General features: G+C 36.1%; 1 protein-coding gene across 7 annotated transcripts; it reads right to left on the bottom strand.

Annotated features, from left to right (window-relative positions):
* Window positions 1-12,944: 12,944 nt before the first annotated feature.
* Window positions 12,945-19,783, bottom strand: LOC130981627 (uncharacterized). Of its 7 annotated transcripts, XM_057905215.1 has the most exons (13): window positions 19,382-19,783; window positions 18,871-19,034; window positions 18,380-18,602; window positions 18,090-18,232; window positions 17,800-18,005; window positions 17,550-17,684; window positions 16,918-17,046; window positions 16,765-16,787; window positions 15,825-16,199; window positions 15,082-15,298; window positions 14,047-14,240; window positions 13,595-13,919; window positions 12,945-13,444 (listed from the first exon to the last, which is right to left on the bottom strand). In XM_057905215.1, the coding sequence occupies exons 1-12, from the start codon at window positions 19,759-19,761 to the stop codon at window positions 13,724-13,726; spliced, it is 2,385 nt and encodes a 794-aa protein (XP_057761198.1). In that variant the 5' UTR covers window positions 19,762-19,783; the 3' UTR covers window positions 12,945-13,444; window positions 13,595-13,723. The 7 variants fall into 7 exon arrangements, with proteins under 7 accessions (XP_057761198.1, XP_057761199.1, XP_057761202.1 ...); XM_057905216.1 differs by lacking the exon at window positions 16,765-16,787 and having other exon boundaries at window positions 12,946-13,444; window positions 15,825-16,234; window positions 18,380-18,542; XM_057905219.1 differs by lacking the exon at window positions 16,765-16,787 and having other exon boundaries at window positions 12,947-13,444; window positions 15,825-16,234; window positions 17,800-18,003; window positions 18,064-18,232.
* Window positions 19,784-24,409: the final 4,626 nt, after the last annotated feature.

Below are 24,409 nucleotides of genomic sequence, written 5' to 3'. Positions count from 1 at the left end.
CCTTCTAATGTGCATGGTATCATAAAGCTTCCTGGATCTTGAAGCTTTTCTGGTAAGCTTTTCAGAATGACTGCACTGCATTCTTCAGTGAGAAACACTTTTTCAGTTTCTCTCCAATCCTTCTTATGACTTAAGATTTCCTTCATGAACTTAGCATAAGAAGGTATTTGCTCAAGTGCCTCTGAAAACGGAATCTTTATTTCAAGAGTCCTTAGATAGTCTGCAAAGCGGGCAAATTGCTTATCCTGTTCCGCTTTGCGGAGTTTCTGAGGATAAGGCATCTTGGCTTGATATTCTTCAACCTTAGATGCTGCAGGTTTATTCCTTACAGAAGTGGTTGAAGAAGCCTTTTTAGTGGGATTACTGTCAGCACTCTCAGGTGTCTGATCTTCCCTTGGCGTTTGAACGCCAGGATTGGGTGGAAAATGGGCGTTTAACGCCAACTTTTCCCCCTTTTCTGGCGTTTGAACGCCAGAACTGGGCAAGGAATGGGCGTTTAACGCCAGCTTTCCTTCCCTTTCTGGCGTTTGAACGCCAATAACTTTCCTCTCTGGGCTCTTACTGTCCTCAGAGGGATTTTGAACAGTGGGTTGGTTATCCTCTGTCAATTGTTCCTTATTTGGCCTCTTGCTCTTTTGAGCAGTGTTATCCAGTGTCTTCCCACTCCTCAGTTGAACTGCTTGACATTCTTCTGTTATCTGTTTAGATATTTGCTGTTTTGCTTGATTCAACTGCAGTTCTATGTTCTTGTTAGCAACCTTAGTATCATGGAGCATTTCTTTAAATTCTGCTAAATGTTCTGTCATCAGGAGCAATTGTTGATTAAGCTCATTCATCTGTTCTTGAGGATTAGGATCAGTGACTAATGCCATGACTTCCTCTGTTGGAACGAACTCATTGCTAGAGTATAAGTATTGGTTTCTAGCAACAGTGTCTATAAGCTCTTGAGCTTCTTCAATTGTCTTCCTCATGTGTATAGATCCACCAGCTGAGTGGTCTAAAGACATCTGAGCTTTTTCTGTAAGCCCATAGTAGAAGATGTCTAACTGTACCCACTCTGAAAACATTTCAGAGGGGCATTTTCTAAGCATACCTCTATACCTCTCCCAGGCATTGTAAAGGGATTCATTATCCTCTTGTTTAAAGCCTTGGATGTCCAACCTTAGCTGTGTCATCCGCTTTGGAGGGTAAAAATGATTCAGGAATTTGTCTGACAACTGTTTCCATGTCTTTATGCTTGCTGTAGGCTGGTTATTCAACCACCTTTTAGCTTGATCTTTTACAGCAAATGGAAACAGTAATAATCTGTAGACATCCTGATCCACCTCTTTATCATGTACTGTGTCAGCAATTTGTAAAAATTGTGCCAGAAACTCAGTAGGTTCTTCCTGTGGAAGACCGGAATACTGGCAATTTTGCTGCACTATGATAATGAGTTGAGGATTTAGCTCAAAGCTGCTTGCTTTGATGGGAGGTGTACAGATGCTACTCCCATATGCAGCTGTAATGGGGTTAGCATATGACCCCAGAGTCCTTTTGGACTGATCAATCCCACTTATGTCCATAATGGACAAAAGGGAAATGACTATGATTGCAAACAGATAAATTTTGTTTTTTTTTTTTTTTGAATTAACCGAAAATAAAATAAAATAAAATAAAATAAAACAAAAGGAAAATAAAATAAAAAAAATTCGAAAATCAAAAGGAAAATGAGATCAAAGCAAATTGAGAACTGAATCAATTAGTAAAAAAAAAAAGATTTTGAAAACAGCAATTAAAAAGATATGATTGAAAAAATTTTATGAAAAAGATTTGATTTTTGAAAAGAGGAAAGAGAAAAACAACAAAAAGACACCAAACTTAAAATTTTTAGAAAATCAAAAAGGGACTAAGAACATGCAAAATCGAAAATTTTAAAAGAAAAACAAAAGCATGCAATTGACACCAAACTTAAAATATGAGACTAGACTCAACTAAAAGACTCTAAACCAACAAAAATAAAACAGTCCTAATCTAAGCAACAAGATAATCCGTCAGTTGTCCAAACTCAAACAATCCCCGGCAACGGCGCCAAAAACTTGGTGCACGAAATTGCAATCACACTTTTTGCAATCCCGCACAACTAACCAGCAAGTGCACTGGGTCATCCAAGTAATACCTTGCGTGAGCAAGGGTCGATCCCACGGAGATTGTCGGCTTGAAGCAAGCTATGGTTATCTTGTAAATCTTAGTCAGGATATCAGAAATTATCAGGATTGATTGTAAAAAGCAAAAGAACATGAAATGGTTACTTGTATTGCAGTAATGAAGAATAGGCTGGGGTTTTGGAGATGCTCCATCTTCTGAATCTCTGCTTTCCTACTGTCTTCTTTATCAAACACGCAAGGCTCCTTCCATGGCAAGCTGTATGTAGGGTTTCACCGTTGTCAGTGGCTACCTCCCATCCTCTCAGTGAAAATGTTCCTATGCTCTGTCACAGCATGGCTAATCATCTGTCGGTTCTCGGTCAGGCCGGAATAGAATCCATTGATTCTTTTGCGTCTGTCACTAACGCCCCGCCTGCTAGGAGTTTGAAGCACGTCACAGTCATTCAGTCATTGAATCCTACTCAGAATACCACAGACAAGGTTTAGACCTTCCGGATTCTCTTGAATGCCGCCATCAGTTCTAGCTTATACCACGAAAATTCCGATTAAAGAATCCAAGAGATAACTACTCAATCTAAGGTAGAACGGAGGTGGTTGTCAGGCACACGTTCATAGTTGAGAATGATGATGATTGTCACGGATCATCACATTCATCCGGATTAAGAGCAAGTGTTATCTTAGAATGGAAGCAAGCATGATTGAATAAGAGACAGTGGTAATTGCATTAATCCATCAAGACACAGCAGAGCTCCTCACCCCCAACCATGGGGTTTAGAGACTCATGCCGTGGAAAGTGTACAATGAAACGTGTAAAAATGTCATGAGGTACAGGAACAATGTCAAAAGATCCTATTAATAGTAAACTAGTAACCTAAGGTATTACAGAAATGAGTAAATGACAGAAAAATCCACTTCCGGGCCCACTTGGTGTGTGCTTGGGCTGAGCAATGAAGCATTTTCGTGTAGAGACCTTTTCTGGAGTTAAACGCCAGCTTTCATGCCAGTTTGGGCGTTTAACTCCAAGTTTTATGCCAGTTCCAGCGTTTAACGTTGGAATTTCTGAGGCCGAATTGCTACGCCGGTTTGGGCCATCAAATCTTGAGCAAAGTATGGACTATCATATATTGCTGGAAAGCCCAGGATGTCTACTTTCCAATGCCGTTGAGAGCGCGCCAATTGGGCTTCTGTAGCTCCAGAAAATCCACTTCGAGTGCAGGGAGGTCAGAATCCAACAGCATCTGCAGTCCTTTTTGGTCTCTGGATCAGATTTTTGCTCAGGACCCTCAATTTCAGTCAGAAAATACCTGAAATCACAGAAAAACACACAAACTCATAGTAAAGTCCAGAAAAGTGAATTTTAGCTAAAAACTAATAAAAATATACTAAAAACTAACTAAAAGATACTAAAAACATACTAAAAACAATGCCAAAAAGCATACAAATTATCCGCTCATCAGTCGCGTTGTGAGTATAGATTCTAAACTAACAGAAAATCCCTTCGTACAAACGTTTTGGTTGTCACAAGTAACAAACCCCAAAATAAATTGATAACCAAAGTATTTAAACCTCGGGTCATCTTCTCAAGGAATTGTAGGGAGGTATGTTCTTATTATTGGTTATAGAGATTGTAAATCGGGGTTTTTAAAAATGAGGAACAAGTAATTTAAATGGCAGGTAAAATAAATAAATAACTGTAAAATAAACTTTTGGCAATGTATGAGAAATTGGAAGTCCTATCCTAGTTATCCTTATCAGTGATGATGAAAATTGAATCTTAATTCCACTTAGTTAACCTTTGCTAGTGCAAGGGAAGGTCAAGTGACTAATTAAGTTGATCTTCAAATCCTAGTTAATTCCTAGGAAAAGATTAGGATTATAGAAGTTCAAGCTAATTAGTAAAGATAGCGGTTATCGATCACGTTGAGTCTAATAACTCCTGAGTTACTGATTTCTTAACCAAGACCAAAAGGAGAAAAATCTAAATTATTTATATAAATAAAAGACAACAATCATAAATCTGAAATACCTCAATTGCATTAATAAAATATTCAAATCTTAACATGGAAAAGTTCATAAGCCAATTAGGCAACATAACTAATACAAGCATTAAAGTATCTGAAAATAAGAGATAAATATAAATTAAAAGAAATATTGAACCTGATGAAGAGTTGAATCCTAAATACTTTAAGAGAAATTCTAATCCTAAAACATAAGAGAGAGGAGAGAACCTCTCTCTCTAAAAACTACATCTAAATTATGAAAAGTGAATTATGAATGTATGATTATGAATGGATGCATTCCCCCACTTTATAGCCTCTAATCTGTGTGTTTTGGGCTGAAAACTGGGTCAAAAGCAGTCCAAAAATCGCCCCTGCGATTTCTGTTACGTTCAGGTAGCGGGCAAGTGACGCTGAGGCATCGTCCACGCGTCCGCGCAGATTGAAGTTCGCAGATGCGACGCGGGCACGTCATTAACGCATTCGCATCCCCTAACTTTGGGAAAGTTATGGCAAATTATATATCAAATCGAAACCCCGGACGTTAGCTTTCCAACGCAAGTAAAACCGCATCATTTGGACCTCTGTAGCTTAGGTTATGATCGTTTTAGTGCGAGAGTGTCAAGCTGACAGCTTTGCAGTTCCTTCAACTTCTTGTATTCCTTCCACTTTTGCATGCTTCCTTTTCATCCTCCAAGCCATTTCTGCCCTGTAATCTCTGAAAACACTTAACACATATATCAATGCATCTAATGGTAATAAGAGAGGATTGAAGTTAGTAATTTAAAGGTCAAAGAAGCATGTTTTCAATCATAGCACAAAATCAGGAAGGAAAACGTAAAACATGTGAATAGTATGAATAAGTGGGTGAAGAGTTGATAAAAACCACTCAATTGAGCACAAGATAAACCATGAAATAGTGGTTTATCAATCTCCCCACACTTAAACATTAGCATGTCCTCATGCTAAGCTCAAGAGAAGCTATAAAAGTGAAGAGGAATGGTAGAATACATGAAATGCAACCTATGAGTGTAACTACATGCAAATGCTTTTACTTACTTGGTTAAGAGTAAATAAGTTCTTCAAGACAAAAGTAATTCAAATTCCACTAATTCAAATCATATAATAAAAAACAAGTAAACTTGTAAGAAGATAGCTCATGAAAGCAGGGGACATAGAATCAAGCATTGAACCCTCACTGGTAGTGTACATGCACTCTAATCTCTCAAGTGTATAGGGTAATTCACTCTACTCTTCTCTAATCATGCTTTCTAAACCTTGTTCTTCATCTAACCAATCAACAAGTATTTAATGTACCAATGCAAACATCATGAGGTCTTTTCAAGGTTGTAATGGGGCTAAGGTAAGGGTGAGGACATATGTATGGCCAAGTGAGCTATAATATGAATCTTTAATTAACCTAAACTTCCACCTAACAAACGTATACTCTATATAATTCTAATTCATGCCTAGCTACCCATAATTTTTCCACTTTTGCATATTTCACATACTCATGTATCAACTTTTCTCTTAACTTGTATCACATATGCATTGATTTTTCATTAGACTTAACATTGGGGTAATTTTGTCCCCTTATTTATTTATTGAATATATTTTTTCTCTCTCTTTTTTTTTGAAAGTAAAAACTGAAATATCATATCAATGCATATGGAATTTTTGATTTTCTATTTTACATGAGTAGGTTCCCGAATTTCTCAATCTTCAAAATTAGCAACATGATACATTTCCTTTATTAACTCATGTTCCCACAGTTTCCCCACACTTAGTTGATACATAATATCTATCTTAAGCAAACCAAAGATTCAATTTGGAATTTTTACTTTTATTTTTCTGCTTAAGGCTAGTGATGTGGTTATAGAATAGTAGGGGATTAAAAGGCTCAAGGTGGCTAACAAGGGTGATGTAAAGGGTAGGCTTATTTGGGATAAGTGAGCTAAAATCAAATAATGGCCTCTGATGAGCGGATAATTTATACGCTTTTTGGCATCGTTTTTAGTATGTTTTTAGTATGTTTTAGTTAGTTTTTATTTAAAATTCACTTTTCTGGACTTTACTATGAGTTTGTGTGTTTTTCTGTGATTTCAGGTATTTTCTGGCTGAAATTGAGGGACCTGAGCAAAAATCTGATTCAGAGGCTGAAAAGGGATGCAGATGCTGTTGGATTCTGACCTCCCTGCACTCGAAGTGGATTTTCTGGAGCTACAAAAGCCCAATTGGCGCGCTCTCAATTGCGTTGGAAAGTAGACATCCTGGGATTTCCAGAAAAATGTAATAGTTTATACTTTGCCCGAGATTTGATGGCCAAAACAGGCGTTCCAATCAGCTCAAGAATTCTGGCGTTTAATGCCGGAACTGGCACAAAAGTGGGAGTTAAACGCCCAAACTGGCACAAAAGCTGGCGTTTAACTCCAAGAAAAGTCTCTACACATGAAAGCTTCAATGCTCAGCCCAAGCACACACCAAGTGGGCCCGGAAGTGGATTTTTACGTTATTTACTCATTTTTGTAAACCCTAAGCTACTAGTTCTCTATAAATAGGACCTTTTGCTATTGTATTTTTATCTTTGAATCTTTGATCAGTCCTATGCTATCTTAGATCATATCTTTGGACGTCTAGTTCTTAGATCATGGGGGTTGGCCTCTCGGCCATGCCTAGACCTTGTTCTTATGTATTTTCAACGGTAGAGTTTCTACACACCATAGATTAAGGTGTGGAGCTCTGCTGTACCTCGAGTATTAATGCAATTACTATTGTTCTTCTATTCAATTCAGCTTATTCTTGTTCTAAGATATTCATTTGCACCCAAGAACATGATGATTGTGATGATTATGTGACGCTCATCATCATTCTCACTTATGAACGCGTGCCTGACAACCACTTCCGTTCTACATGCAAACAAGGCTTGAATGTTTATCTCTTGGATTTCTTAATCAGAATCTTCGTGGTATAAGCTAGAATTGATGGCGGCATTCTTGAGAATCCGAAAAGTCTAAACCTTGTCTGTGGTATTCCGAGTAGGATTCAAGGATTGAATGACTGTGACGAGCTTCAAACTCGCGATTGTGGGGTGTTAGTGACAAACGCAAAAGAATCAATGGATTCTATTCCAACATGATCGAGAACCGACAGATGAATAGCCGTGCTGTGACAGAGCGCGTTGAACATTTTCAATGAGAGGACGGGACTGTAGATATTGACAACGGTGATGCCCAACATACAGCTTGCCATGGAAAGGAGTAAGAAGGATTGGATGAAGACAGTAGGAAAGCAGAGAGACGGAAGGGACAAAGCATCTCCATACGCTTATCTGAAATTCTCACCAATGAATTACATAAGTATCTCTATCTTTATTTTATGTTTTACTTATCTTTTAATCATTAATCCTCCATAACCATTTGTATCCGCCTGACTGAGATTTACAAGATGACCATAGCTTGCTTCATACCAACAATCTCCGTGGGATAGACCCTTACTCGCGTAAGGTTTATTACTTGGACGACCCAGTGCACTTGCTGGTTAGTTGTGCGAAGTTGTGATAAAGAGTTGAGATTGCAATTGAGCGTACCATGTTGATGGCGCCATTGATGATCACAATTTCGTGCACCAAGTTTTACCATGGTGGGTTGTCTTCCACCTAGCACTTTTAGTTAAAGTCCTTAAGTTAGACATTTGGTGAGCTCCTTGTTATGGTGGCTTGTGCTTGTATTCATCCAAGAATCTCCACTAGTGTTTGGAATTCCCACAGCCTCCGGGATCCCAAACTAGGCATGTAAAGCCCTTGAGTAGTTTCAAACAGGTTCTCAGGCATCCGGGGTGTTGAATGTCAGAGTGGATTCCAGGATCCCAAACCTTGCTTTTGCACCCGTCTTCTTGTTGAGCAGTATTGTTCCATCCGGGTAGCAAGCAATCTGAATTCTCACTAAAGCAGCCAGATAACTTCCTAGACCCATTCAGTTGAGCTTTACACCAACCTTTGCGTTTAAATTTTGAGCACACAACCATGTTGAACCTTGCAGGACAACTCTTACCACTGATCATCTTCCTCTTGCTCTTAATGCCACAAAGAGCTCTAAGTTGACCATCCATCTCTAGTAGCCCATATTCAAGTGGAATTAGAAAGCTAATGGATATGAATTTTACCCACTTGAATGTTGTGAAGGATGATGGCAACTTAGGGGGAGGTGTTTGGAATGAACGTGGAAACTCCACTCCCTTGTGCTCTCCTCTGACAACTTCCACCTCTTTGCAATCTTCTTCAATATCAACCTCTTCCTCTTGGTGGATTTCTTCCAATTCAATCTCTTCTTCATTGTTCACCAAGGGCATGGGAGGTTGTGCTTCTTCTTCTTTAATCTCCATGTCAAGTCCAATGGGAGAGGATTCAAATGTAGATAAGAATTCATTGATGATTGAATCCATCTCTTGATCGTCTCCTTCAAAGTCTTCAATCATGAGATGCTTTGGAGGTTGTACACCCTCCTCAACATCAGTTGCAAACGTCTTTGAAGGAGGCTCTATAACTTGACTTTCCCATAGAGGTTCAGCATCTCCTAAGTCTTCAACCACTGCCTCCTTTTCTTCTTCAATAATTCCGCTTCCTCCACTTGTTCCAATACCAAATCATGCTACTCACTATCCACCGGAGTGCCTAACTTCTCCTTCCTGCTACGTTCTTCAGTAGATTCTCCATATGAAGCCATGGGGGTTCCTTGAATGTCCGAACGTCGGAAAGATAATCGATTTAGTGCTTGATCCAGGTGTTTAAGTAAGAAATCATATTCATCCTTGATGATTTTCTGTTCAACTATTTCTTTACCTTCAAGTACAAAATCCTCCTTGTTGTCTTCTTTCACCAGTTCTTCAACCGCGCTGTCAACTTCAAGGGTCTCTACTACCTTCACCTTTAGTGCCTCCTCTAGCTCCTTATGAAGTATGGATTCGCGAAGATAATCCTCTCTCTCTTGTTCCATGTCAATAGTATCAGTGGGATCATGTTGCTTTTGGATTGATGGATGTTGGCGCTCTTCCATGGATGGTGGTGATGGGATGGGTGGATCATTATGTGGTTGAGATGGAAGTGCAGTGGAGCTTGAGGGTTGAATATTGGGTGTAGAGGATTGGCCCATGCGGGATATAAGTGCTTGAAGAGTAGAGGTGAGACTAGTGATAGAGGCAAGTTTGCTTTCTATGGAGGTTTGGGGTGGATAGGAGGGTTCATTTGTTGGGAGAAAAGGTTCATAACACGGAAGTGGTTCCTCTTGATAAGGATATGGAGATGGTGTATATTGAGGTGGTAGTTCTGGGTATGGTTCATATGGTGGTTGGTGTGGTGAATAAGGATTGGGGTCATATGGAAGTGACTGGTGGAAAGGGGCTTGTGAGTGTGGTGGTTCAGAGTTATGTTGTGAGGATGATCTCTAAGCATACGGTAAGGCTTGTTGGTAGCTACTAGGCGGTCCACCATATCTATCAGCTTGGTATGCATTGTAGGATGGTCTTTGTCTGTGATATCTTGGAAGGTGTTGTTGCCTAAAGGGTTGATCAGATCCTCTTGGCTCCGTCCATCTTTGATTGGTTTGACCTTGATGCATATTCCTGTTATAGCTTTCTCTTCCTGCAACATAGTTGTAACCAGACTCAGAGTCAAAGGGGTGAGAGTTCATAGTAGTAGGGGGAAAATAAAAACAAAAACTAACAAAAAGAAGATATTTTGAAAAAGATATTATTTTTTTTGAAAAAAGGATAAGATTTTGAAAAAGATATAATTTTTGAAAAAAAAAGATAAGATAAGATTTTGAAAAAGATATGATTTTTAAAAAATAAGATAAGATAAGATAAAAATTTTAAAATCTAAATTTTTTTTTTTTGAAAAATATTTACAATAACCAATAATAAGGCACACGTTTGCAATTCCCCGGCAACGATGCCATTTTGATATTTGGATTTTTGCTAGTAAAGAATTTTGTAAAAATATAGTCGCGTTGTGAGTATATATTCTGAACTAACAGAAAATCACTTCGTACAAACGTTCTGGTTGTCACAAGTAACAAACCCCTAAATAAATTGATAACCGAAGTATTTAAACCTCGGGTCGTCTTCTCAAGGAATTGCAGGGAGGTATGTTCTTATTATTGGTTATGGAGATTGTAAATCGGGGTTTTTAAAAATGAGGAACAAGTAATTTAAATGGCAGATAAAATAAATAAATAACTGTAAAATAAACTTTTGGCAATGTATGAGAAATTGGAAGTCCTATCCTAGTTATCCTTATCAGTGATGATGAAAATTGAATCTTAATTCCACTTAGTTAACCTTTGCTAGTGCAAGGGAAGGTCAAGTGACTAATTAAGTTGATCTTCAAATCCTAGTTAATTCCTAGGAAAAGATTGGGATTATAGAAGTTCAAGCTAATTAGTAAAGATAGCGGTTATCGATCACGTTGAGTCTAATAACTCCTGAGTTACTGATTTCTTAACCAAGACCAAAAGGAGAAAAATCTAAATTATTTATATAAATAAAAGACAGCAATCATAAATCTGAAATACCTTAATTGCATTAAATAAAATATTCAAATCTTAACATGGAAAAGTTCATAAGCTAATTAGGCAATATAACTAATACTAGCATTAAAGTATCTCAAAATAAGAGATAAATATAAAGTAAAAGAAATATTGAACCTGATGAAGAGTTGAATCCTAAATCCTTTAAGAGGAATCCTAATCCTAAAACCTAAGAGGGAGGAGAGAACCTCTCTCTCTAAAAACTACATCTAAATTATGAAAAGTGAATTATGAATGGATGCATTCCCCCACTTTATAGCCTCTAATTTGTGTTCTGGACTGAAAACTGGGTCAAAAGCAGCCCAGAAATCGCCCCCTGCGATTTCTGTTACGTTCAAGTCGCGAGCAAGTGACGCGGAGGCGTCGTCCACGCGTCCGCGCGGATTGAAGTTCGCAGATGCGACGCGGGCGCGTCATTCACGCATTTGCGTCGCCTAACTTCGAGGCAGTTATGGCAAATTATATATCAAATCGAAGTCCCGAACGTTAGCTTTCCAACGCAAGTGGAACCGCATCATTTGGACCTCTGTAGCTCAAGTTATGATCGTTTTAGTGCGAGAGGGCAGACTGACAGCTTTGCAGTTCCTTCAACTTCTTGTATTCCTTCCACTTTTGCATGCTTCCTTTCCATCCTCCAAGCCATTCCTGCCCTGTAATCTCTGAAAACACTTAACACACATATCAAGGCATCTAATGGTAATAAGAGAGGATTGAAGTTAGTAAGTTAAAGGTCAAAGAAGCATGTTTTCAATCATAGCACAAAATCAGGAAGAAAAACGTAAAACATGCAAATAGTATGAATAAGTGGGTGAAGAGTTGATAAAAACCACTCAATTGAGCACAAAATAAACCATGAAATAATGGTTTATCAGTGCTCTAGTTGGTTCCTAGATTTTCTCAATTTAGTTTATCTTTCCGCACTAAATCACTAAGCATTGTTCTTCCACAATTCATGTGAATCTCGTTATTGTTGGGTGCAACATATTTCATTTAGAGTTAAGTACGATTTTGGTCTCTAAGGTAGGGGTGGGAAATTTTTTTCATCCCCAACCTTTTTTTGTTTACAAAATTGTCCCTAAGGTATAACTTAGTTTTAAAATCATTCTTTTTACCAAATTTTTCATTTTTATTACCAAATTACACCTAACTAAAAAAAATATAAAATAAAAAAAAAGAAAAAAAACGAGGAAAGGGGGAACTAGGAAGGGAATCACGCTTCGGGAGGGTTCCTAGGGAAGAAGAGGGGGAAGAGAAGGGGAAGGAAATCCGCCGTTGCTCCTCACCGCCGCCGCTGCTCCTCGTCGTTCGATCCTCGCCACCGCCACCGCTCCTCGTCGTTCGGTCCTCGCCACTGGATCTCACCGCTAAATCTCGTCATTTCCTTTCTACCTCAGCACACACTCACACTAACGGCAAGAGAGGAGAGAACCGAGGGAGAGAGGAAGAGAAGAGAGGAACGGAGGCACTGAGGGAAACCGCATCCAGCTCGCCACGCCATGTTGTCGTCCTCATCGCGAATCACCGTCGTCGATTGCCATCAGGCCATGTTCCGTCACCGCCGCTGGAGTGAGGTCACTTCAACGCTAGCAAATCGGCGAGGTTAGACAATCGTCGATGCTCCTCGCCGGTCGCCGTTGCTCCTCGTCCTCCTTGCCAGTTGTTGTTGTTCTGATTCCATTATCCATTGTTGTTGTTCTTCTAATTTTGGTTGATGTTATTGTTTCATTGTTGTTGCTTGTACTTCTGCTTCTGTTTTTGCTTCTGCTTCTTATTCTACTTTTGTTGTTATTTTGATTCCATTATCCATTGTTATTGTTCTGCTTCTAGTTGTTGTTTCATTGTAGTTGATTCTGCTTCTAGTTGATTTTGGAGAAGAAGAGTATTTTGATCCGAATGACGATTTTAAAACTAAGTTAAATGTTAAGGACGATTTTGTAAGCAAAAAAAAGGTTAGTGACAAAAAATTTTCAGGCCTTACCTTAGGAACCAAAATCTTACTTAACCCTTTCATTTAAATATTATGATTGGTTGGGATTCATGATGTCTAAGTAATTTCACATATCATACTCGTGAATAAAAATCTTCACCATATTTTTATTCCCAATCAGACATCTTTTACAATAAGGTATGTAATCAAAAAGACTTCTAACATGTTATATAAATTTTTCCTACAAATAATACGCCTCGAATAAATCAAGAAAATTATTTTTGTAAATATTTGGCAATAGAGTGTATATGCAATTTAGTCAATGAAAGATTCATGTGATAATAATATAGTCACATTTTTTTACATTAACTAAAGTGACAATATTTCTGGTTGTGCATGGTGAATGGGTGATTAACTCAACAATTCTATCAAGAAAACTAGACCTAGACTTAGAATTATCTAATAGACAAACACGCGTCTTTTTCAAGTATCAAAAGTCCATAATCCAAAGTCCAATGGCAAATTCTAAAAATACATATCTAAATTAGCAAATGGGAAACACAATCCGTAATCCGGGTCTATCACAATCTCCGGTTCCATCGCCACCTCACAGGGTTGGAGGATTTTGCAGAGTGAACACAGAAAGGAAGTTTCTCCACAGTAAAATATTTAACTTTCCAAGTTAGTTTACGAGGTCTCTTCATATCAAAAGAATAGAAAGCATTTAACATTATGTTGCTAACTCCAGCAAACATACAATTGCATATCTTGGAAGAGTGCAGCAAATCGTACCTTATCAAGGAGAAACCAGTGGAAATTTTAAGATCAATGAAAGATGAAGTTTATACAAATCCAATTTTATTGCTTCAAAAGAATGATGCTAGTGAGTTAGCTATTTTATTTAACTACAAAGATACAAAGTAGGCTTGGACTAAAAGTTACCTGAATCTCCAAGGCCTAATTCTTGCTTTGTGCTAAGGATAGAAACAATTTGTCTTCCTTGGCCTAGAAATGGAACTCTTCAAACTAATTAAAAAATAACCTTCCAACAGCCATAGTCGTAAAATTTACTTAATCCTTTAAGATCCCAAAAGTTTTCATGAGGAAAGCATACTCATAAGCTGTTTCGTCACATTGACTATGGTGACCACCTTCGCCAAAATGACCTCCTATCATACTTGTTTTCATGATAACTGAACGAGAACAATTAGGACATGTACTGTCTCGTACTTTAGCCACCCACTTTGCACCTTCCCAAACTCCAACCCTGAGAAAGAATGTCAAATGCTAAAAATCAAATTTCAGAACAAATAGCCGTTAAATTAGAAGGCAAAGAATTCATGCCATGAAAACATATATGGCAACACTCGATGATGGGTGATAGGTGAAATTGCCTTGAATCATTGACTGCCACTGTAACCAAAACAGAAGGAAAGCAACTGCGTCGAGGAATGTTGTCATAAGGAGAATAACTAAAAATAGAATCAAAGTTTGACTGTATTTTCGGATTTCCAAATTCTTCATAGTCTAAGACTGTGAGGGGCAAACTAGGATCCAACAATGTGTTGCATACATCAAGAAATGGTACCTGATATATAACCCAATTCATCATCAGGATAAAATTTTTCAAATATGAATATGAATTTATAGATGAATTCAAACATAGAACTCAGCGCTAGTCAAAATAAGGAACTTCATGTAATTAATATATTAGTTATCACGACAATTTGTTAATCTTAAATTAGATCAAAGAAAGCAAGGGATATATCATTTGGCACAACAGTATATGAAAAATGTGCAGTACATACACATGTATGCAAGAATCAAGATCATGTTTCAAAAGGAAATTAATGTTTTATTTTATGGCAAACACAAACATGTGGAGAATCAACAAGTTATACAACAAAGTTGCAAGGAACAGGCAACTCCTAAGGCATTTGGATAACTTATAGTATTTGATAACAGGTTCAAATCTTTGAGCCACCATCGGTCCAAAACAAAAAGGACTTGTACAACATATTTGCAGACTTAATTGGTTGAACCTTTTAATCTTGGGTGTCCACTATCCAATGATCAACTTACAAGGTTATCTTTTTGTCAAAACCTGACATGTTTTGGTAGTTCCAATCAAAAACTTCAATACCAAAGTGCTGCGGCTTTTCTGACATGACCAAATCTTTAGAGTAAAAAGGCTTTGGCGTTATTTATTTATTAAATTTATAATGGCATTAATAATTCCACTTCCTACCTTCAGTATTTTTGCCACAAAGTAAAAAATAAAATAAAATAAAATTGCAACAAATAAGAGCAGAGTGAAAAATATAATCAAGAACTTAAATTTGAAAGGTCCAAATATCTGTTAGCGCCAGGTCTGAAAATCTAAACTTCAAAATAAGTTTAAGAATCACAATTGCTAATGCATTACTAACCTTTAATATGGCAGAACGGAAGAGTTGTGGATACATGTTCATAGCTGCACCAACAACAACACAGCCTGCACTCCATGCAATGGCACCAAGCTGATCACTCTGAACATAACCCTCACTAACTAGATAGTTACCACAAGATACAAAGTCAAGTATTGAATTGTGCTTGTTTAACCCACTCCCAGACCTGTGCCATGACGAATTACCACCACCACCTCCTCTGGCACAACACACACTCTCAGATAATTAACAAACAAAAAAGCTCGAAATATCTTAAGAAAGACTGCATATTTATCTAAGATAGAGAGGTCTACATAAGAACACCTAGAGGGAAAAATATTCAGTTTTGTCATGAAATCACTCCTCAAAAAAACTTAAGCATAGGAAGTGACACATGAATAGTTATATTTCTAACACACCTCCTCCTCACACGAGCCACTTTTGGGTTTGTGTGAAATTTGCATACATTTTTTTTTTTCTGTTTCCATTTGCCTTATGCTGAAATTTTCTTGAGTCAACAAAGATCAAACTCTAAACCTTTTGGTCTTAAAAACTCTGATACCATGTCATGAAATTACTTCTTCCAAAAGCTTAAACTTATAAGAAGAGACACATGAATTGGTATATCTGTAAAAAGATTCATGATCCTAACTTGTGTGCATATCATAAAGGAAAAAGGCAGTACTTTATACACAAGACCATAAGGAACCCTAGAACAGATACGGAACCAATATCAAGAAACCAACCTGACATCAGCAAATGCCACTACCCAACCTCGATCCAGTAAACTAAGCCGATCTGAACACCAGCCCTTATCCAAATCTTCTCCATAAGCTCCATAACCTACTAAAAGACCTGGGGATTTATACTGCTGCCACGATTCTCTCGAGTACACAATGGTAAGTGGAACCTTTACACCATCATGAGAAATAACTTCCTCCCTCTGCAAACAGTATATTCGAGAAAGGTCCTTCCAAATCTGTGATTCAGAATTCATGATACATTCTTTCTTATTATATGCCTCATGAATTTTATTCTCATGTAGCTCCAAAGATTGAATGCAAAACTGGCCAGTAGAAACACAATTTACTTCCTCTTGCTGCACAACTGAATATGTATGTCTTGACATGTCATAATCAACAATTACATCAGGCATCTGACAATTCCAACCCAAAAGAGGAAAAGAATGAAATTGAAAATATGGTGCTTTTAATGCAAACAGAGGAATTAAACAATCACTTCCATGCATCAATCCAAAGATTTCATGATGCAACTATAAAGTACAAAGTCCAAAGCTCAACTAATCCACGACCAAATACGCTGGAGGCTCAACTCCTAGAATTATATATAGCACTAAGATGTAAACATATAAACAACATACAACTTCAAAGGAAGCTTAGAATCAATATTCTTTTTATTAATGTAGCATGTGTTTATGTTTTGGCAATATGGGTGCGTTCAAACCATGGTTTGGGATATGTATACAATGTTTCAAATTTTGTTTGGCAAAATCAAGTTGAGCATTTTGACATGATTCTTAGCCTTAAACCATAGTTTGAGCAGAAGTGAGAAAAGGTTGCTTTGCCCCTAGACAACCATGGTTTGTTTATTAACCATACACATAGTGATGTTTCGCAAACTTCATTTTCTAAATTTCTAACAGCATCAGAGTGAATTACCACTTACCGTAATCCATATAGGGTGAATGTCTCCATAAGGCAAAGGGAAAAAAAGAAAATTATAACCAACATGAATAACATGAACCATAATTTAAAAAGAAAAATCAGAGCCTGTCCATTTTTTAGCAAATGTTGTGTGTAGTTGTGTAGCTGGTCATACCACAGGTGATGAGAGCACCACACGATACTCTGAATTCAGAAAGTCATGATTTGAACCAGGAATCGCACTGCATGAGCTAGATGGCTGAGGAAAGTACCATGGTTTCAGGTCTGCAATATATACCTGATACTGCAAAATTTAAGGTAAAATATCAATGTTACTGCCAGTTTAAACTGGCATATGGTATTATATTCATATTTCACCTTAATGGTGCTTTATGCTAAATTTACCATAGATAAATTCAAGAAAAGAAACTCAAGGTACAAATGTCAAAACAAGTTGCAAATTGCAACTCCAGCAAAAATGTTGCGACCAGCAAATTGCGCCCCCATCAATTTGAACTTGAACATTAACTTTTATGGAATGTTCTGGTCCCATTGGAAAATTTAAGAGAGGGAAAAAAGAAAGCAGAAACCTGCCAAATCTATTTGTGACTTTGTGTACATGGTGCAGTGATATGTCATTGGGGTGGACCCATGGAATAAAATTTAATATTTTTAAAGATGCCTTATGAGAATTTAGGCAGAGACAACATAGATTTCTGGATGGCTCTCTTTAGTTATCCTATGTTCATAGAGCATATTCTTCCTTATAACTAAACAATTATGTTAGTGAAGTAGCAGTTCATATACCTTCAAATCACTTTGCATGGGAAGATTCAAGGAACACAACAAAGGAAAACCTCTTTTATTGAGGGAAAGAACCAAATGTCCATTAAAAATGTCCATGTCACGTATGCTCGTATCATCATCAGGGAGGATGACGTTCTGATGAAAAACATAAGCATATTAAAGAGGGATTCAAGATCCACTATAACTTTAACACTAAACAGAGAGAACAAAGAACATGAAAGCAAGATGAATGAAGTTGAACAAACATGACCAGCCATTTAGTTGACTCTATATCTTCAACTTGACATCTGACCAGGTAGTAACCATCACCAGACCACTTAGAATCGGGCATTGGAGAGTTGGTAAGGATATAAAATAAACCAGTGTGATGTTCCACAAAGTACTGTACACCAGAAGTACGTTTACATATCCTTTGTATCCCTTCCATTGGATTGGCTGAATTTATAACATAAACCTGTAATGAACATTAAGATCAACATATCAGTAGAAAGAAATGTTCTTATTATTCATTCACAAAAGGAGATATATAAGTTCCTTCCTCGGATGATGTCCTTGAGTTTGAATTCACAGTTATGAACTTGCTATCCTTTGTGCTTGTTATGTCAACACAAAAACTGGGATCACTTTCTGTAAATACTGGGAGGTCATTCGAAGGACCGCATCCAAGTCTTCTGCATAGAACTCTGAAATAATATCATATTTATGAATTTTAGTATACTATCTTAGATCAAAATCAATTTCCTTATTTCCTCCCATAATCTTTTTTTTTAAAAAAAAACATAAAAATGGGGATATCCAGGTGGAGATGAAAGTCTATAATGAGATTTTGCCTGTAAGGTCTCTGGTTTTCATCTGACAGAGTATAAAACAAAGAAGTTGCATCTCGAGCCCATGCCAGGCTAACAACACCATCAGCTGCCAACTTTGGGTCTATCAATCCAGTTCTGAGGTCTTTAACTTTAAGCATGAACTGCTCAGCCCCAGAAATATCAACTGTGAATGCAAGATAGTTGTGGTCTGGTGAAACCCTACATGTACCAACATGGACATACCCTACAATATTGTCTAGGAACATCAATCATCACTAACTGGAAAGGAAGAAAAAAGGTTAAACTCGGCCTCTCAACCATAACAATGTAAACAATGTGAAAGTGAAAGTATCCCAAGGAACTTGGCCAAAGGTTCAAACGTTAGAATGTGAAGTGCCAACACTCATCACTTGTACCGCAGAAAGGAAAGGAATGAAAATACAAACAGCACAAAAGTGTGAAATTAAAAATTTTAAAAAAATATTGCACTGCAAATGCTAGAAGAAACTTGCCATATTTCTCTGCAAGTTCATTCCAGTCAAGCAAAATTTCCTCCCTTTCTGGTCTAGCCAATCCATAACGACGAAAAGCCGCCAGCCAACCACTGCTCTCATTTTCCAGCTTCCTACACAGTACAGGATATTCCTTTCCCTCTGGAATGTATTGGTAATACATCCTGATCAAAACAAAGAAAAAATGCAAACAAAGAAAAAATGCAATCGACTAAGTTTATATATAAAGTAACTATAATGAAACGGTACATTATGTGTAGCAGCATAGAATTGAACTTAGTACTGGCTATCAACTACAAAGACGTTGGTGAAGTAAGACTACCAACTGTAGCAACTGTAATTCGTGTCCCACCCATTATGCCCATAAAAGATCTGTTAGTGGTAATGGCATGAAGAAACATGCAACTGTTGTTCCTATGAAAAAGTCAATTTGTTTTCAACATGCTTTCTATTTTCTAAGGCTCTTCTTAAGTACACAGTAAAATGAGGGTAAAATGGTAATAGCACAGACCAGGGTCCCCAACGCTCCGGGGGAGTGGAAACGGCGGCGGGGATTCGTCGTTTCATCTCGGAAGCCAAGGCAGACTGCAGAGGGAGGGCGTCAGCCATGAAGGCTTCGGCGTAGGAATTTTCGCGGTGGAGATGGTCCAACAGATTGGGATCGTCGGTGTTGGACATCCAATGATATGGATCTTCTAGCGTCTTCCCGTGAACCAAAACTCTGAACGGCACCTTCTTCGGGGACGGCGGCGGCGGCGCCGGAGCTTGCTTCCTTTGTCGGCAGCAACAGGAAGCGGAAGAGAGTGTGGCGCGCCGCGAACATGACCACGAAGAGGTGAGGGTGAGTGTCTTGCCGGAGTGACGAAGCAGGAGAACGGCACGGAGTGCCATCAGAGTTCCTAACTCCCTCGGACCCTATAAATCTATTTTTTGTTTTAATTTAATTAATTAAGAGTAAAGTATGTTTTTGCCCAACGTTTTGGGTAAATCCTATTTGTATCTCTAACTTTTAAATCGTTATATTTGTATCTTTAACATTTGTAAAAGTAATTCAATGTTATGCTGCTGTCAATTACACATCATGAATGCTTTAATTTGAGTATTAAAAATCTCTTCTTGAAGTTAGAATACAAATGTCTGTAATAGAATCGATGATCCACTCCAAAAAATAACTCATCAAAAGTTGAAACTAATTCCTACAACATTTACGTATGTTGGATTTCACAAGAGTTTACATAGAATTGATTTTGCAAACTTGACTTTGTTGAAATCTAAGTTTGTATTGAAATGATTTATGTTTGGCTATTTTTATATCAAAATGGATTATAGTAAAATAAATATGGTTTGGATTACACTACTCAAAATCACTTTTAGATAAAAAATTATTAAAATAGGCATCAATTTAAATAATTTTTTATATTATCCTATCATTTTAATTTAGATATTTGAATAATTTTATTAATTAATTTTATAATAAAATTAATATATATTATTTTAAATAAAAATAACATATAAAAATTAGCAAAAAAAAATTATATATATAAGAGTATTTAATTAAATATGTTACATTTTTTTAAATTTTAAGTATTAACGTAAAAATATTAATTTAGTATTTTTTTTATATTGCATTTTTGGTTTAATACTCTTAATAATTTTATTCTTAATATTATTTTAAAATTTAACGTGTATGATTTTATTAATACTTATGATTAATTTTTATTTAATTTGTCTTTTTTTAATAGGATCATAATCTATATTATAAAAAAGTGTATAACAAAATATATATATATCAGAATTATAATTATAAAAAATATTAAAAATAATAAAATTAAATATTTATCTTGACAGTAATAGAAACAAATTTAAAAGTTTTTGATGATGTATTTTATATAATATATTTTTAGTTCTCTTAGTACTCTTTTGTAGTACCTTATAGTTTTTTACTATTATTATTATTATTATTATTATTATTATTATTATTATTATTATTATTATTATTATTATTTATGATTAATTTTTTGTTTAATTTACTTTACTTAATAGAATCAATAAATTATATTATAAAAAGATAATAATAAATATAATATACAAAAATCACAATTATAAGAACGTATAATGTCAAATAAAAATTTTACAAAAAAATAAAAATAATAAATAATAAAAAAGGAGAGCTCATATAAAGAGAAATAATAAGAAAAGAAGGCCAATTCACCTAATAAGAATTCTATAAATAATACAATAACATATCTATAGGATAAATTGGTAAAGGAAAAATAGATGTTTAAGGTAAATGGCTAAAAGTCCGTTAGTGAAAACGCAGAAACTAGAAATTGTTGCTTCTGACGTAGTTTTAAATACAAAATCTTTGCCAAACTAAAAATTAGCCAAACAAAAAATTGAAGCTTTCAAGGGGCTTAAACGTGCTTTTTCTTCTTAAACGGGTTTGCCAAACACACCCATAATTCACTTTTCTAGGGACATAATTGAATCTAAACATAAATAGTGGGTATAATATTAAAATCGAACACATCCAAGTGAGACATAATTGAGAATGAATACATCCAAATGAGAATAATTGAAAAATATAATATGATTTGTTAGTATAATTGATAGTAGGATAACATTGAATCACTTTTATAAACGTTAGAGATACAAATAGGATGATTTAAACGTTAGGGACATAAATAGGACTTACCCCAAACGTTGGGGGACAAAAACATACTTTTCTCATTAATTAAAAAAACACATCTAATACTAGAATCGGATTGGTCATCGAACCCGATTTATTGATTTATTAGGCCAATCAATTTAAATGTGGTTCAACCAAAAAAATTGTTTTAGCATAAAATAATAAATTAATTATAAATAAACATTCTAGAATATAATTATAGTGTAATATAAATCTTAAAATATCTTTCAAATGTAAAACATTACAGAAAAGGTTATCTTCGAAATTAATAATCAACAATCTCAAAATCTTAAAGGATGTCAATACAATTAACCATTTAGAAAAAAATAAAAATAAAAAATAATGATTAATTATTATATCCCAACCAAATAACTTAAAGAGTAATTACACAAATACATATTTAGTTTTGGATTAATATAACTTCTTAACAAGTTGGAAACTGCGGAAGAATGAGCATAGGAAGCGCAAGACATGAATCATTATCATACAAATATTTTCACTCTTCTAATTCTAGGATGGTAGTGTTCTCTGTTCAACCACAGCATGCCGACTTTGGTGTTGCCTGCCCTGTCCTTGCTACCTAATCTTGTTGGTTGATTTTGATTCTAAAAGCCTGTAACAAAAATACATCATTAGATATTCAGCTCTATAGAGAGAGTTATTCAAACACAAACCTATCCTTATATTCAAGCGAAGGGAGGTTCAACTGTTCAAATACCTCAGCCTTAGAGTTAGTGTCAACATTCTCGAGTATACATCAGTCTCACTGATAGTCTCAAAGAATTTAATTCAATACTCGTCAGCTAGTGCTTGTCCCTTTGTAGTAGGCATAACTTAAAAAAAAAAGGCAAAAGTATGATCATAGTTACAAAATTCTCAAATATGACACACATATGTATGAAAGAGAGATGTAGAAGATCCTATTTGTTACTTATTCCATTATTCACATCAAAAGAACTCATCTCTGGACACACATTTTCTCCAAAAAAACCCAAAAACAAACTGTTTCAATCACAAGAATGTAATCTCCTCAACATGGCTTCTCAATGGATATTGAGTTAAAAAAAGGTCCATGTCTAAAATATTTCTACACAGCAACATAAGTAGAATGAAACATTCTCTAGAAAGTCTTTCTTCCCGAAAAGGATATGAACTTTAAGTAGATACTCGTAAAAGGAATCAACCCCCCGAAAAATAATTCAAGAAAAAAATTCACACAAGAAATATATAAGTCGGTTCATTAGCATTTGTGGGTTAGGATGAAAATATCATAGGGTATCAAACAGCATTACTATAAACAACCGCAAAATGTTTATATCAAAATCAATGGATAATACAATTGCTAAACTAGAAAACACATACTGAAAGATAAAAAAAATTATCACAGTTCAAAACAATGTACCTGCTCCAATAACTTATGAAAATTCAATCCATTCCCCAGTTTCCACATCAAATGTGGTTCAAAATAATCCATTCCTCTAGAGCACGCAATTCCTTGGAATCCTTTGCTGTCGTCACCAGTGTTTCCAACGCACCACCACTACCACCACTGTCACCTTGAAAACAAGGAAATTACCTAAATTAAAAACTTCAAAAACCCTAGTCTCATAAAACGATGAACTTTAATGGGGCTTTTAACAAAAGAAAGGGATATAAATGGTATGCATTTGGGGAACTGGAATTTAGAAGAAAAAGAGAGGGAAATAATGTAAACCCCGAAAAATTAGCTTATAATTAATCAATAAATTAATTTTTAATAAAAGATATTAGAAATGTAACTTTTATAGCAAAATAGGATAGATCTAATTAAAACAAACATTTTGACACTAATTTCAAAGAATTTGGCCCAAGATTGGGCCAAACAGACTAAACCGATCGAACCGGACCCGAACTAGACCCAAACTGGACCCGTGGGCCCAACCAACTCATTAAATAAAATGAGCATCAACTCATCTCCTTCCCCATTTCACCAATTCATGCCGGGAAACAAGGAGAGGGGAAGAACACAAGCTTCAAACCCTTGTTCTTGTTTCAAATTCCAATAACTTTTGATCCGGAGCTTCGATCACCGTAAGTTTGTGACCATGCGTCTAGCGCGTTGAGCTCTATGAAGCCCGGTAGCCAATTTTGGTAAGAAACCTCATCTCTTGTCTCAGCCTCTAAATTCCCTTGGTCTTTGAAATTTTGAGGGTTTAATTGTTAAAACTTGATGTCTTGATGTTCAGGCTTAAATTAGCTTGAGAAATTTGTGGGTCCTTGTTCAATCAAGACACATATAAGGTGAGAACTCTCAAAACCTTGCAAATTCTTAGCTTATGTGAGTTTGGGTATTGAATTTGGTATATAAGTGTGGTAATGTGAATTAGGTGTGTAAGTATGTAAATTGGAGACTTGGTGGAGCTTTAGGTGTCATTACTTTGGATTCTTAGGGCTGAATTTTGGACATTTCAGTGGTGCTCTTGGGTTATACGAGGAAATCGGACAAGGTATAGTTTTGGTTTCTCGTATTTAATATGTAAGGTTTTCTGAAAACTTAGGCTAGATGACCATAGGCTAGGTGTAAATGTATGAATGCGTTAAATGTTTAATACCTTGATAATAATTGATGAAATTGGTTTATTATTGGCTTGGTAATTGATGTTGGTGATGGAGTATAATGCTATATGATGATTAGTGATAATTGACAAGGTATTAAGAAATGAACATGTATATGTGATGAATGGTGATGATCTTGTTGGTTAGTTGAGTAATTTTTATATGAGATTGTGTATATAGGAGTATAATTGATTGAGTTAGGATGTGGAAGTTTTGGCATTTTAAAAGGTATGTTGTTGTGATGGATATATGTAT

This window comes from Arachis stenosperma, chromosome 5 (genome assembly GCF_014773155.1).
Source record: "Arachis stenosperma cultivar V10309 chromosome 5, arast.V10309.gnm1.PFL2, whole genome shotgun sequence".
Lineage (NCBI taxonomy): Eukaryota > Viridiplantae > Streptophyta > Magnoliopsida > Fabales > Fabaceae > Arachis > Arachis stenosperma.
The sequence above is the reverse complement of the archived record's forward strand: the minus strand, read 5'-3'. Positions and strand labels throughout refer to the sequence as shown.

What these genes read in the sequence shown, in the direction of transcription:
- LOC130981627 (XM_057905219.1), bottom strand. Translation starts at nt 19,761, where the DNA reads ATGGCACTCCGTGCCGTTCTCCTGCTTCGTCACTCCGGCAAGACACTC. An exon ending in GAACTTATATATCTCCTTTT is followed by an intron (nt 18,004 to 18,063) that starts GTGAATGAATAA and finishes TGTTCATTACAG; the next exon opens with GTTTATGTTATAAATTCAGC. An exon ending in GTGGCAGTCAATGATTCAAG is followed by an intron (nt 13,920 to 14,046) that starts GCAATTTCACCT and finishes ATTCTTTCTCAG; the next exon opens with GGTTGGAGTTTGGGAAGGTG.